Genomic DNA, 16,637 nt, shown 5'->3' on the forward strand with positions numbered 1-16,637 from the left:
CCCTTCATTTTTAAGTATTGCATTTTGTTCTGTGGTATGACTATATCAAAATTTTATCTAACTAGGCCCCTACTAATGATGGGCTAGTTTTTGCTAAGAAATGAACATTTTTGTACTTACATAAATGTGAAATTATAACTAAGATGAATTTCTAGAAGTGGAATTGCTGAATCAAAAGGAATGTGCATTCTAAATCATCATGTGTTGCCACATTGCGTTTCCAGAGTGTTAGGCCTGTTTACATTCCCACCAATGGTGTAGAAAAAACCCTTTCTTTGACATTCTGGGTATCTTTTTGAAATTTTCATCTTCTCTAATCTGATGTGAAGAAAACATGTTTCATAGTTTACTCTAGGCTTCCTTTTTTAAAGGAGGAAGTTAATTGCAATAAACTCATTTCATAAATCTATCTCTAAAAAAATGTATGGCTTGTCCAATGACAGGACAGTTTTAACTGATTTTACACGTTAGTATTCGTGGTACTATCAGGTTAGAACAACGGGCCTTGTCTGGAAAAGTATACACATAGGAGACATGAATGAAAGAAAATGTAACACAGTAGTGGTCCTAAGGTGATGAAAGATGTGATATCACACACACACACACACATGTAAACTCTATGTTCAGTGACAAGACATTACTAAGTAGGAAAAGAAACAAAACAGTTTAGACAAGTGACAGTTGAAACGGTTGTGACCTCTAAAACACCATTTTCTGAACATTTAAGTTAATAAAAGATTGCTTATGATGTGGATTTCAGATGCACATCGGGCCTCTTGGAATCAGGCTGGCACAGTCAGTGCCCTGTTTTATGGAAATAGATAGCTCTATGTTAATTGAAAGCCTCAGTGGTTTCGAATCATTTCCCATCCCCAGTAAAGAGGTCCTTTTGGTTCACCTCGTCTGGAAGGCATGTGTGTTGTTAGCCACATGAATGTAGGATTTTCATTCAATCTTTTTGGCCCTCTATTTCCCTTTAAAAAAGAAATCTAGGAAGGACAAGCAGGAGCACATGTGAGTACCTACTAGGGTTGTGTGTGTGTGTGTGTGTGTGTGTGTGTGGGCGTGCGTGCACACATGCATGTGTGCTCAGTCGTATCGGAGTCTTTGTGACCCCATGGACTTGCCCGGCTCCTCTGTCCTGGAATTTTCCAGGCAAGAGTACTGAAGTGGGTTGCCGTGCTCTCCTCCAGGGGATCTTCCCCACCCAGGGATCATACCTACATCTCTTGCATCTCCTGCATTGGCAGGCAGATTCTTTACCACTATGCCACCTGGAAATATGTGTATTGCAAGAGAACTATTTCCCCCCATTTCCTCTTTCCCTGCAGTTTACAGATCAAGAAACCAGGGCAGAATTAAGTTGCTTGCCCAAGATCCATACTCTTCGTTCCTGAATCATAGGGTAGCTTGGATGAGACAAGAAACAGTCTGTGAAAATATATAACATACTGCCTAGCACATTGCATGTACTCTCTAAACTTGGTTAGCATGAATAATGGATGAGGCCCGTATTAGGTTTTTATGATCCTAAAAGTTTCTAAAACTGGACAATATCTTTATAATGCAAAACTGACAGCTGTTTTTTTTTAATGTACATAAAAGGTTATTTTAAAGAAGATGTAAGTAGCAAATGATTTTAAAAAACCCAAGGGATTCCAGAGACCAGAGTGGACATGCCTAGTCTGAATACACTGATGGCCATAGCCCCAGGTTGAAGGGATTGAGGGATGCTATAAACTTGCAACTCTGTAACCCCAGGCAAGTTATTTGAGGAAACTAAGGGCTTAGAGTTTAATAGCTTTGGTTTACAAACACCTGGAAGCTTCAAGAGCACTTAGTATACATTCAGATGCTGAAACTGAGTTCAAGCCCAGACTACTTAGTTCAAAAATGGGTGTTCTTTCACCTTCCTCCTGCATCTTGCTTGTGGAGTTACTAGTGTTCCCTAGAGAATGTTAGTCTTCTAATTGTTTCCAAGTGATTCCTGGGTGCTGAGGGTAATTAATGAATGAGGGACTAAAGCAAAGAGATCGTTCCTGCAACTGGGAAAAAATTTTATAGCTGTAATATTTGCTTTCCTGGGTACTATGTGAAATACAGATCATTTTTAATATGGAATGGTGTCTAGTCTTTAAAAAACTTTATGGTTTATGGGGTTGATAATCTCCAGAGGAAACAATATAGGAGTATTTTCAGTTTGTTAAAGGTTCTAGTATTTTCTCATGCTTTCATTCTAATAACATGGAAATCATGATGAGATTGGGGGGATGCAAGCAAGGATGGTGTCTCCATCAGGCTTTGATTTAAATCTCAATTCCTGTATTTACCAGTCATGGAATGTGGGAGGGTAAGTTACCGAACTGATTTGTGTGAAGTGGGAATAATGCCATCTCAGAATTGCTGTGAAGATTAAATGAGATAATTTTTAGACGCACACCACAGCAATCACAGGAGCTTGACAAATACTCTCATTCCCATCATCATCTTCTCCTGCCTGTCGTTTAATGAATATTTCAGTTCTAGGCCACTGGTCCTCAGACACACAGCATCAGCAGCAGCTGTGAACCTGTTAGAATGATAAATTCTTGAGCCCCCACCCTAGACTTACTGAATCAGAAAGTCAGAGGGTGGGGCCCAGCGAGCTGTTTCAGTTCCTTCTCCAGCAGGTTCTGATGCCCTGGTCCAGGGTATTTTGTAGAGCACCCCGGGTGAAGCACATGTGAGTAGCTCCCTGCCTCATGCTATGAAATAATATGTTCCCTCTGGCTCCTTTGTGACCACTGACAGACATTTCTGAAATAACTGGTTATGTGGCTTTGACTTGTGATCTTTGCTTTGATAGTCTAATTTGCTAGAATATGGTGCTAACTTATAGCATTTGGAAAGAGGCAGTTCAAGGATAGTAACTAGGTTAGAATTTAACAAGAGAGTCAAAGCAGTCTTAGCTATGTAGGCCTATGTAAGCCTAAGAGAAGAAAAGGAAGACTGGTTTAAATTGTAGCAATTAAAAAAAAAAAAAGGCAGCACATGAAACCCTCCTGGTTCTAGACACTTGCTGTTTAGGAAATGTCAAAGAGATTCACATGTCTGCAGAATAAAGTCTTAAGGGAAAATTATGAGGTGAGAATAGTTGCAATTTTGTTACCATCTAATTTATATGTAGCTAGACATTCTGATTTTGCTATGGATAATTGACTAAGATCATTTCAAGTTAATTTTGAATAAAATAAGATTGCTATCTTCAGTCTAGCCACTGTGGGTCTTTGTCCAACTTTTACAGAGTTCAAGTTTCTTAAATCTGATAAATTCTGCTTCTAGCCAAGGAGGAAGTTTGCCTAAGGCAACTAAGTAGGTCTGTTACTAAACCGGGGATTGTTTTTGTTGTTTTTCAGTCTGTCAGTCATGTCCAACTCTTTGTGACCCCATGAACTGCAGCACGCCAGGCTTCTCTGTCCTTCACCATCTCTCAGAGCTTGCTCAAACTTATGTCCATCGAGTCGGTGATGCCATCCAACCATCTCATCCTCTGTCGTCCCCTTCTCCTCCTGCCTTCCATCTTTCCCAGAATCTGGATCTTTTCCAGTGAGTCAGTTCTTTGGATCAGGTGGCCAAAGTATTGGAGCTTCAGCTTCAGCATCAGTCCTTCCAATGAATATTCAGGACTGATTTCCTTTAGGACTGACTGGTTAGATCACCTTGCTGCCCAAGGAACTCTTAAGAGTCTTCTCCAGCATCATAGTTCGAGAGTGAGGATACCTAATTCCTAACCACCGCTCCGTGTAGAGAAAGAGTATCCTCTTGAGGAAGCTAACAGCATCACCGTTGTTCAGCTTCTGGGTCATTGATGTGAGTTATGCACGCTGGCCTTATAGATTATATCCTGTAGGAAAAAAAAACAGAGTTGACAATAAATTAGCTTCATTTTCTCATTTATCCAGTGTAAATATTCTTTTTAAAAATTTCAAAATTTAGATAATTGTGCATTGATGTTATCCCCATTAATCTTAATTAATAAGACTTGATTTTGCTATAGACTCCTCAAACACTGATTTAAATACTAATACAGATATTGGAGTCTTATATAAAATATAACACACATAATTCCTGCTTTAAGGAACATTAAAATCTGAGATTTAGTGAATGGCACTTTTCGTTTTAGTTTAAAAAATTGTACATGTTTGTTATGAAATTTTTCAAACATACAACAAAGATGAAAGAATTTTAACAGTGAGTATCTATATTCCCACCACCTCTCAGATTCTAACATTAGCTTTTTACGCTCCTTGCTTTGTCACCTATCTGTATGTCCATTGACCCTCTTACGCTCTGTATGGTGTAGTTCTAATACACTGAATTCTCTAGTAGAATGTAAGCCCTGCATTCTCCAGTTATTTACTTAGGTTGGTTGAGTGGCTGTATTGCATGCAGATAATTTGCACAGCCTTACATCGTGGCTAAAGGAGCTTCTTGACCCTTTAATAATTGGGGATTTTTTTTTCCTTTCTGTGTTGCTGAGACCTCGTGTGGTTTCTGAGAGAGTCAGAGCTGCTTGAGAGTTCAAACTGGGACTCTACAGGGGCACAGGCCGAGGAGGAAGAAAGTGATAAATGAGTTCAGTGGAATCCACCCATGTTTCATCTGGGATGTGCTTATATTCTCACTGCCTGTCCTGGCCCTGTTGCCCGGGGCTTGGGGCCAGCTGAGGGCTGGCGGTTCTGAGGTCTGATGGTTCTTTGGAGGAAATGGAAGGATGCAAACTTGGCAGGCTTTCTTGTTTCTGTTTTTTCCTTCTGGAACCGTTGGTTGCTTTTCTGAGTGTACTGTGTCTTAAGGTAGCACCTGGCACGGATAGATCTCTTTGGAACTAGTATCAGAATTGGGGCCTCCCTGTGTTCAGTAAGGCAGCACAGGTGAGACGAAAGGGAAGACTTCAGAAAGGTCGACGGAAGAGTGACTGAATTACTCCTGTTGGAAGCAGGTCTTCACGCTCCCAGCGCCTGCTCCCTGCTCTCACTTGAAATGCTCTTCTGGTTTAGCAGATTTCATTGGCTTCATCGTGAGGACTGGACAGGACTGCGGCATTGCCAATGGAGTTCTCTTCAGAGCTATTACTGTCACTAAGATTCTTAATTTAGATCTTCATGATCACTTGAGATAAAGATAGAAGCATTTGATCACTCTTGCCTGGTGGGAACTGGAGGTACTTTTGACTGGGGCCCAGATTTAATCTCCCATATTGAATGACTGTTCTCAGACATACAGGGTGGATCTTAGTACCCTTTTCCAGAAAAAGGAACAGCACTATTTTAGGGTAAAGTATTTCAAGATACTTTAAATTTTCATAGGTACTTAAAATTTGCATATACCATTTCCCCTTTAAACTTCCTTTACTGTTTCTTCTGGGACTAGTTGACGCATGCTTGCGTGCTAAATTGCTTCAGTCTTGTCCGACTCTTTGTGACCCGAGTCTGAATAGCCTGCCAGGCTCCTCTGTCCATAGGATTCTCCAGGCAGGAGTACTGGAATGGGTTGCAAGCTCTTCTTCAGGGGATCTTCCCAATCCAGGGATCGAGCCTGGGTCTTTTATGTCCCCTGCATTGGCAGTTAGGTTCTTTACCACTGGCACAACCTGGGACGCCCCTTGTATTCTCTATGAAGATGTTGATTAGAAAGGAGTCCTTCCTTCCTATGGAGATCATGCCTCTGAATTTTCCAAATGATGTAAAGGCAATAATGATAGACATGTTTTCCTTCATTAGACTTGAGGGCATAGATGGTATTGAACCTAGTTGTTCTGACTTGTTTGCACATTGGAATCATTTTGAGAGTTTAAATACACTGATGCTAGTTCAGCAAGGTTTCAGAATGTAAAATACAAAAATCCACTGTATTTCTATACACTGGCAAAGAATAATATGATAATGGCATTAAGACAACATTTCTACTTAAAATCAAAAGGAATAACATATTAATCCTTGAAAATAAATTTAACAAAAAAAGTATAAAGCTTATACTCTGAAACTACAAAATGTTGTTGAAAGAAATTTAAAAAAACTAAATAGATACCCTATATTCGTGGATTAGAAGACTTACTATTATTAAAAATGACAGTATTCCCCAAATGGATCTACAGAGTCAGCACAGTTCCTATTGAAGTCTCAACTGTCTTCTTGGCAGAAATTGACATGCTGATCTTAAAATGCATATGGAAATTTGATGGACCTAGAATGGTCAAAATAATTTTGAAAAAGAAGCATAAAGTTGGGAGAACTCACTTCCTGCTTTCAAACTTATTGTAGTACTATAGTAATCAAAACTGTGTGATACTGTCAAAAGGACAGACAGATCAATAGAATAGAACTGAAAGTCCAGAAGTAAATTCACATATTGTCGGTTGCTTTTAATCAAGGGTAGCAAGGCAATTCAAAGGGGACAGAATAGTTTTTCAACAAATGGTACTTAGATAACTGAATATCCATTTGCAAAAGAGTGAAGATGGACTGCTTCCTCACAGTTGAAAACAGTAACTCAAAATGGATTATAGACCTAATTTAAGAGCTAAAACCAAAAAGCTTTTAGAAGAAAATATAGAAAATAGAAAAATTTAATGACTTTGGCTTAGGCGAAGGATGAACAAAAGAAAAAAAAATTAGACTATCAAAATTAAATACCTTTATACTTCAGTGGACACCACCCAGCAAGTGAAAAGATAACCTTCAGAATGCAAGAAAGCATTTGCAAGTCATATCTGATAAGGGGCATATGTAGAATAAAGAACTCCTAAAACTCAATAAAAACACAAAAATGGGCAAAGGATCTGAATAGACATTTCTCCAGAGAAGATGTCCAAATTACCAGTAAGCACATGAAGAAGTCCTCAAAATCATTTGCCATCAGAGAAATGCTAATAAAAACCACAGCGAGATACCTCTTTACACAGGTTAGAATAGCTAGGATAAAAAAAGACAATAACAAATTCTGGTGAGGATTTGAAGAAAATTGGACCCTCCTACTGCTGGTAGGAGTGTAAAATGATGCAACTGCTTTGGAAAATAATCTAGCAGTTCTTCAAAAGACAAGCATAGAGTTATTCAGTATCACATACCACATCTACTCCTAAGTGTATACTTAAAAGAAATAATCTACTATTGAAAGAAGTCAGTCACAAAGGACCACATATTGTGTGATTGCTCTTATGTGAAATATCCAGAACAGGCAAATCCACAGAGAGAGAAGGGACTGGCAGTTTACTAAATCCAGGATGGGAGGTTTTGGGGTGGTATGGAGAGTGACTACTAATTGGCTTGGGGTTTCTTTTAGGATTATGAAATATTCTAAAATTGCTATGATAGTTGTACAACTTTGTGATTATATTAAAAGTCCAACTGACTAAAAGCCATTAAATGGGCAAATTATATGGCATGTGAGTTATAGCTCAATAAAACATATGCACATATAAAACATATATACATATGTATAATACATGAACTTGGGCAAACTCTGGAAGATGGTGAGGGACAGGGAGGCCTGGCCTGCTGCAGTCCATGGGGTTGCAAAGAGTTGGACACGACTGGGCAGCTAAAAACAACAGTATATGTATAATACACACACAAACATATTGTTGTTGTTGTTTTAGTCGCTAAGTTGTATCTGACTCTTTGTGACCCCATGGACTGTAGCTTGCCAGACTCCTCTGTCCATGGACTTCTCCAGGCAAGCATACTGGAGTGGGTTGCCATTTTCTTCTCCAGGGGACCTTCCCGACCCAGGGATCAAGCCCACGTCTCTTGCGTTGGCAGGAGGGTTTTTCACCACTGAACTACGAGGGAACCCCATGTACATATTTATATACATGTATATGCATATAAGGAATGAGGCGAATGAACATGGCAGTATAAAGCCAGCAAGAGGAGTAAGGGAAAGCTATTTTCTTTACTGTTTCATTATTATTATTTTTTTTTAATTAAGATGTTTTTAGACATGCTTAACTGCTGAAGGAGAACTCAGGGAACAATTCAAGATGCAGAAAGAAAATAGATGATCAAGAGGGTAAATTTCCTGAAAGGCAGCAGGGAATGGAAACTGCAAAATAGTGGAGTTGGCCCTGGAAGGTGGAAGTGGCTCATATGTGTCAAAGGAGAAAACCCATAAAGACTGCAGGTGGGTGGGCTTTCATTTCAGTGATGGGAGCTGACTTCTGCTGCAAAGCTGCTGGGTGATAGATTCTTGCTTCCAGCTCCTCAGAGGTCTAACTGTCTACCATGTGCCAGATGCTTTTGATGGATATTTTCAGAGGATATGAAGAGACATAAGAAATGATCCAGACCTTGATGGAACCCTCTGGGTGACTGGTGAGATATACAAGTTCACAGTCTCCTGCAATGTAGGGTGATACAGGTTTCCATGTACAACATGCTTCAGTTGTTAGCATGTGGTATTACCTAAGGTGTTGATGGGATTATTGGCAAGTAGGGAGGAAAATCCAAGTCTTTGAGAAAATTGAGGGAGAGGAGGCAGTCTTATAGTTTATAAAATCCTCTTTGGAGGGCCTGTTGTTCTGATATGTCCTCAAGAAAAAGTGCCATACCACCAGCCCTACTGTTCTCTACCTTCTGATGAATTTATATGGATTCCTTTGGAGGGGAAAATAATTTGAACACCAATAACGAGATATTTTTAAATCATTTTTACTTTAGCCTCCCTTAAACTGATATAAGCATATCAGTTTAAGCACATTTAGACTTGTGTCTCTTAAACAAGAGCATCAGAGTAAGTGCATAAGCTGAATATGAATTAAAATTGTTTTTGTTCAGTCACTAAGTCATATCTGACTCACTGCGACCCCATGGACTGCAGCACATCAGGTTTCCCTGTCTTTGACTGTCTTCACTTTATAGACCAATGAAATTTAAGTTAACATTAACTTAACATTAATGTGAAGGATGGTGTTTAGTTTCCACTAAATCACTTTTAACATTTAGGCTCTGAGTTTGGTGTGTTCCAGTTAACAAGTAGCAATTCCGTGATCTTGCCACCTTTCTGGGCTGGAATCTTGATTTGTAGAGCTGACACTTGGCCCAGACACCTCCTCCATAGTTTTATTTTATCTGCCTCCGACAGTGAAAGTATGCCTACTTGGAAAAACAGAACTGCACAAACACTAGTGTGAGCATTGAGATTGAGTAGAAATGGGTGTTCTCTTTTATTCATATCATTAAATAAACATAAAACGGGGGGAAAAAAAACTCTTGCCATAGAGAACTAAGCTCCCAGGAATGCACCTTTGCACCCGCTTTGAAATGTATTGTGTTAGCTAGGCACCACGGTCTGTGAGAGCAGACAGGCTGGGCGTTGTATCAGGTTGGGGTCCAAGACCAGGCTTTCTCATATCAGAGAAGCTTAAGGATGAGAAATGTAAAAACTAAGGTCTTTTTTTTAACATTAGTTATGGCTTATTGCTTGATTTGGGGCTTCTTTATAGTCACCTGATAGTGAATTTTCCTATCAGTCCTCTGATGTTATGGTTGACAAAGAGGTATGAAGGGGATCCCTGTCACTAGGAATATAATATCTGTGAAAAGCCAAGGTTTCTGAAAGGGTTTTTATAAGAAAAAATTTTAGGATCACACTATACCAGGAAACGACTTACTTGCTTAGCTATGGATTGTTGATTTATTTGAATGTTTTTGGACCATTATATGTGTCCAAGCCAGGATGTCCTGGGTGTGTTAAAAGACTTTTGAATTGGGAGAGATACCATCTTGAGTTTACTAATAATTTAAGTCAACAGCATCTAACAAAGAAGGCTTTATTCTTGGATCTTGTGTAGTCTGAACCGAAGTAAACAGAATCCTGGCTTCAGTAAGAGCTGTTATTTAGAACACATTTGAGACATTGTGATGTAATTGTGTCCTGAGGCTGAGAAGTGTTAGTCTCCATTTTATTCAATATCCATTTTAGTGTACAGCCTTGTACCAACAGTGATAAAAAGCAAAACAGATACTTACTGCAGGCCAGTCTAGATTTTGGCCTTAAAGGCTTCCCCCTTATCACCTCCTTTCCTAGCCATCCCAGAGCAAGGGATGGCAAACCCTAGGTCAGTAGTCATCAGCTCAGCTTCAAGCCATGTGGCTGCCAGCTCTCCTTTGCCTTCAGAACCCCCGCCTCTGCATCCAGAGGTGTCCAGGGTCCTGGTGGTCAGTTTAAACTTTCAATTAATGACACGTCTTACCTCTTTTCTTGCAACCAAACCTATTATCCTCTTACCTCCCCCTCCCCATCCTCTTGGAGTCACATCTCTCTTTTTAAAAAAATTCAATTTATGTATTTACTTTTGGCTGTGCTGGGACTTCGTTGATCCTCGAGGGCCTTCACTAGTTGCAGCTAGCAGGGGACGCTTTCCAGTTGCAGTGCCTGAGCTTCTCACTGTGGAGGCTTCTCTTTTGGCACAGCATCGACTCTAGAACACAGGCTGGGTACTTGTGGCCCACAGGCTTAGTTGCCCTGCAGCACGTGAGATCTTCCCAGACCAGGGATCGAACCCATGTCCCCGGCACTGGCAGGCAGATTCTCAACCGCTGGACCACCAGGGAAGTCTGGGGGTCACATCCCTTCTGGGACTTTCATTTCTGCGTGCCTGCCTAGAGTTCAGACACATCTATTCCACTCTCTTCTTTACATTTGCTGCCTCTCTCGGTTTTCATGTATTTTTTCTCGTGGAGGACTCTCCATTTCCCTGAGAGTAGGGTAGGCAGGTGGTACTGTCCCATTTTATAATTGTGAGTGCTGTAGTGAGAGAGGTTAACGACTTGCCCAAAATGCAGAGGAGGCTTTAGAGCTGGTACTTCCATCTTAAAATCTGAATTCAGTTCCATCAACCGAATTCATGGTAGTGCTTTTTTTTTCTTAGAAGAGAAATCTTTAAGAAAGATATAACCTAGTGACAGAGAACAGCTGTACAGTGTATGTGTGTATGTATGTATTATACAGGTATGCACACACATGCATACTGTAATTCTGGTGGTAGATACATAGCTTTGCCTGAATATTGTAGCTCTTTTTCCATGTCTACCTGACAGATGACAATACCTCATGAAGAATGCCCTCTGGTAAATTGGAAAATAGCATCCTTGAAAGGGACCTAGAAAAAACCCCTTTATGGAAAGACTCTACTTTACATTTCATGGCAAATATATGGGGAAGCCGTGGCTGACTTTATTTTTCTGGGCTCCAAGATTGCTGCAGATGGTGATTGCAGCCATGAAATTAAAAGGCACTTACTCCTTGGAGGGAAAGTTATGACCAGCCCAGACAGCATATTAAAAAGCAGAGACATTACTTTGCCAACAAAGGTCTGTCTAGTCAAGGCTATGGTTTTTCCAGTGGTCATGTATGGATGTGAGAGTTGGACTATAAAGAAAGCAGAGCACTGAAGAATTGATGCTTTTGAACTATGGTGTTGGAGAAGTCTCTTGAGAGTCCCTTGGACTGCAAGGAGATCCAACCAGTCCATCCTAAAGGAGATCAGTCCTGGGTGTTCATTGGAAGGACTGATGTTGAAGCTGAAACTCCAATACTTTGGCCACCTGATGTGAAGAGCTGACTCATTTGAAAAGACGGTGATGCTGGGAAAGACTGAGGGCAGGAGGAGAAGGGGATGACAGAGGATGAGATGGTTGGATGGCATCACCGACTCGATGGACATGGGTTTGGGTAAACTCTGGCAGTTGGTGATGGACAGGGAGACCTGGTGTGCTGCGATTCATGGGGTCGCAGAGTCAGGCACGACTGAGCGACTGAACTGAACCTTTACATAATTCATAGACTTTCAGGGTTGAAACAGACAGGTCATCTGGCTCAACAGATGTTTGATGGTTAAATCCTTGATTAAATCTCATCTGAGTCCTTGAGTGCTATGGAATGATTTTGAGGAACAGTCCTTATTGTTACAAATGATCTTAATGATCTGAAGATGCTTCTGTGTTCTATCAAACTAAGTGAAACGTTGATGCTTTAAAAGGATAAACTGTTTCTTTCTTGTGTCATCAAGGTTTTTGAAAAGTTCAATTTTTGAAACATTTTCCCTTAGACTATATTAGCTCTTACGAAAATTGCCTATTTAGACTTCTGTTTAATGCCATTGTTTAATGGCATGTGATTTTTAAAAATGTGACTAAATAATAATATTTTCTTTTTTCCGTGTTTCTCTGTTTTTATTTACAAGCTCGATGCCATTTCTCCTAGAATTATTAACCATTTTATGTAGGTTTGGTTTATGCAATGTGCACAGGGGTTCATGTGATTGCTTTTGGTTCTTTTGTGCTTTAGCCAGATGTAGTAAAGAAGACAGGGAGGGTTTGAGATTAAATTTTAGTGAAAACTGATGTAAGACGTATAATGAGCCTAAGGTACTTGAAAATCCACTAGAGCTGGTGTTTCCCTCTTTGCCTTCAATAGAAACACCCTTAATGATGGAGTCAGGTGCCTGTGCTGTAGCATCCGTTTGCAACTTGCACTTAAAAATTTTTATCTTGAACCAGTATTTCTCATAATTTTTTTAAAGAGATCATATACTTACAGACTTGAGTCAGTGTACACAGCTCTAACTTCTGTCCTCGAAGCATGGGTCAGATAATATCATGGTCAGGAGAGACTTCGTGGGAAGCCTCAAAATTCATTAGTTTGTGTATTGTGGTTGCAGCCTTCCTAAGAACATTACCTTAGCAAATAGAGCATCCATTATAAACTGCTGGGATAGCTTAGATTTTGGCTTTACAAATTTACAATGAAAGTTGAAATGAATTTTTTTTTTTTTTTTGCCTTTAAAGATACACATAGTCTCTTTAGTTCCTATTTAAGTCTTTTCTATAGCTGCAAATAGTTCTACAGAGAGAATTGAATTAGAGGTGTGTGTTCTGTTGTAAATGTCTGCTCTGTTTATGGAACTTCTCTGCCACAAGTGGCTTAACTGGTTTCCTGAAGGGAGCAGAGAAAGAATAATCTCACAAGACTAAAAGATTAACCTTTCTCCACAAAGTTTCTGGAAGTCTAAGACTAGGTGAGTGAGTGAGTGAGTGAGTGAAAGTTGCTCAGTCATGTCCGGCTCTTTGTGACTCCATGGACTATATAGTCCATGGAATTTTCCAGGCCAGAATACTGGAGTGGGTAGCCGTTCCCTTATCCAGGGGATCTCCCCAACCCAGGGATGGAACCCAGGTCTCCCATATTGCAAGCGGATTCTTTACCAGCTGAGCGACCAGGGAAGCCCAAGAGTACTGGAGTGGATAGCCTATCTCATCTCCAGTGGATCTTCCCAATGCAGGAATTGAACCGGGGTCTCCTTCATTGCAGGCAGATTCTTTACCAGCTGAGCTACCAGGGAAGCCAAGACCACATGAAACGCAGTAAAAATATGACTAAGTATTCTGCAGCTTGCACATTTCCAAAGGGCTTTCACGTACAAAATTCTGGGTTTGTGAGTATGAGTGTTTTAAACCCTGGGAAGTAGCCATAATAGGTATTATTATCCCCATTTTAAAAATGAAGGGAGTGTCAGAAATTGAGAGAGTAGCATGAAAACATATACATTACCATATGTAAAATATGTAACATGTAACATATCTGAAATAGCAGTGGGAAGTTGCTGTATGTCGCAGAGGGCTTGAAGGGATGCTCTGTGACAACCTTGAGGGGTGAGATGAGGTGGGAGGTGGGAGGGAAGTTCATGATGGGGGGACACGTACACACCTATGGGTGATTCTTGCTGATGTGTGGCAGAAACCAACACACTATTGCAAAGCAATTATCTTCCAATTAAAAATTTTTTTAAATTGAAGGGAGGCCAGTCTGGGTCATGGTAATGTTCCCATTGTCAATGTTAGGTAATGTTCCCAATGTCAGCTGATAGAGTGGCTCGGAGGCTGGAGCCCAGGTATTAGGATTTGATGCTCATTGTACCATTCACTTTGTTTTTCTCAGATGTCTTCCCCTTGAGCCTAGAAACCATACATTTTCACCTTCTAGTTCAATTTCAAGTGGCAGCTGGGATCTAGTGGCAGATGGAAGGTCGAGTGGTCCTCAGGAGCAGAGCTGGGTGGACAAGGCTTTGCATCCTTTACTCATGGGTCCCTTAGTGTGACATTATTTTTCTTGAGCTACGTGTGTACTCCCTCTTGAATTTTGCCTGTGCATTGAAATTCTTCCTCACGTTTCCTTGCTACTGCTTTCTTAACTTATTCTTCCTCATACTGGAGCTCATATTTGGCACAGTAACCCCAAGACCAAGTGAATGTGCACTCTTCTCTTGAGCAAAAAAATGAAAATTAAAATATTATATCTATATGTGCTCAATTGTAGGGGAAGAGTGACTTAAGAGGACTCTGCTCTCAGATATTGTCTATTTTCCAATTCGTACTAAATCATCTTTTATTCCCCAGTTCATACTAAATCACATGCATTTCCCCATTGTCTTTAAACATCGCTTGAAAGTACTTTTCTTGATTCCTCAGCATTCAGTTGCTTGAATTTAGCATAATTTACTGATGAGTTTTTCTATTTTGGATAATGAGGCTATTTTCTAGTTTTCTCTGTGATAAAAATGATTGACTCCTTGAAGAAGGGAATTTTTAAATATTTAGAGAGTAAAAAATTTGGTTTAAATGGTTTGCCTTATTAATTCATTAGTACATTGTACCCGTAATTTCAGTCAGATAAACATTAATACATGATTATTTTTCTGAAGTAATAAAGTTGTGATAGTTTTAGTTTCAGATGGGGAAAATGCATAAAAATGGTCAATGAAAGGAAAAGACTTCACAATTATGTCATTAGGATCTATTTACTAGTTAAGCTTTTACTAGTGACACCAGTTTATCCTTCATGTTGTACTACTTCTCTCTGGGTTTCTTATTTCCTATATTTTTTTTTTCCTCAGGTTCTACTCAAACCCCCCCCCCCCACCCCATTTTAGCATCTGCCAAGGCCCACAGTTCCTGGAGGGTCTCATTTGAGGGTCTCAATTTGAAAGTCTCAAATTGTCTTTGACAGTTCCTTTTCCAGGTGTATTTGCTATTGAGAGTATTTGTAGATAAGCCAGTACCTTAATCTTATTTTGATTCTATTTGGTGAGCTTGACATGAATTCTGCTTCTGGGCAGATTTGAGAGAGAGGACCACGGGTAAAATTGGAGCTGGGAAGTCACATGAGTTTTTTTTTTTCTTTTTGAAGTACAGAGAAGGCTTTTGCCATTAGTGCAAAAGAATGTTTCTCCTTTTCCCAATCTGTGATGGATAAAATGTGTGAGCATACAGGAATTTGACTTGTTACCTTGGGTAAACTCAATATTCTTAGGATGAAGTCATACATAATTAATTACCTGTCTCTACATTCTTTCCAGAGTGATGGCACTTGGTATTCACACTCATGATAACTTTGGTTTCCTGAGTGTGAGAGCCCCAGGACTGCCAATTAAGGAAGAAGAGGCAGTGGCAGTTACATAACCTTGGGGCTTCTGTAATGTGGTGGGTAATTGTCTTTTTCCTTCTTACCTTCTAGTGTCTGAAACAGTACATGCAGCTGGCAATCCGCGAAGGATGTGGGTCTCCCATCACTTGCCCGGACATGGTGTGCCTAAACCATGGGATCTTGCAGGAAGCTGAGGTATGGATGGGTGCCCTGATCTTCCCCGTTTTCCTGTTGACATGATTTCCTAGGATCTTGGCTCTTTATGTACATTTCTACCAGGGAGTCTAGAAACAAAATACAGGGGTTAACTTTTTAAAGGAGTGCTTTATTGCTACATACCTTGGATTCTTTATAGAGGCTGTTAAAGCTGTTATTTACTTTGGTTCTATTTATAAATGCCCCCTGAGTGTTGAATAAGTTCTAGAATAGGCCAAGGTGCTAGAAATCCACTTTGCCAGAGGTGAGCTTTGGAGGCTGAATAGTCAGTGGCCTGGGGATTTTTAATACTTCAAAGATAAACAGACGACTGATTAGCCATAGTTATAGATAACATAAATTATTATGATTCTTCAGAGGTAGCCTGCGTTGAACCATTTCTAAAGAGCAGAGAAAGGCCTTTCATTCAGTGTTTATCAGGTATAGAAATGTGTTTTTTTGAGTGAGTTCTTCTCACTGTGACGTGTCTCTTTGTTTTTTTAATCCTCATTTAATAGCTTGCCCTTAAATCAGCTTTTAGCTTTCAGGTTCTGCTCATTTCAAATCTTGTATACCTTCATGTAGTTGCTTTCTTAGCCAGTATACTATTTAATACATTCAATAGATTTATAAAACTGAAGCTCAGAGTGTCTAAATAACTTGCTCAAGAGTGCATATCTAAAAGGCAAAAGAGTTAGAATTCCAATCCAGTTCTTTCTGACAGATTGCATGGCTTTAAAAGTAGAACTCAGTGGATAAATAGAGTGCAGAGTAAAGTCTTGATAATTGAAAGTCCAATAGAATGCATATATGTGTGTAGGTATATATGTGTGGGTATATATGTACATGTCTCTGTGCCTGTATCTGTATGAAAGTGTGTGTATCCATCCATGTACATACACACATGCTCTATATATATGTACAGATGTGCTTTTACATATATATATATATATCTCTTTTGTAAGTAAAGCAGTCAG

The 16,637-nt window shown here is 39.8% G+C and overlaps 1 protein-coding gene across 3 annotated transcripts in view; it reads left to right on the forward strand.

The window, feature by feature from the left end:
• RNF144B (ring finger protein 144B) overlaps window positions 1–16,637 on the forward strand; it is a 138,683-nt gene that overhangs the window by 89,683 nt on the left and 32,363 nt on the right. For all 3 annotated transcript variants that reach the window (XM_070456198.1, XM_070456199.1, XM_070456197.1), the window contains one exon: window positions 15,556–15,660. In XM_070456198.1, coding sequence (XP_070312299.1) covers window positions 15,556–15,660 — 105 coding nt within the window. The remainder of the gene's footprint in view (window positions 1–15,555; window positions 15,661–16,637) is intronic.

Source organism: Odocoileus virginianus, chromosome 27, assembly GCF_023699985.2.
Source record: "Odocoileus virginianus isolate 20LAN1187 ecotype Illinois chromosome 27, Ovbor_1.2, whole genome shotgun sequence".
NCBI lineage: Eukaryota > Metazoa > Chordata > Mammalia > Artiodactyla > Cervidae > Odocoileus > Odocoileus virginianus.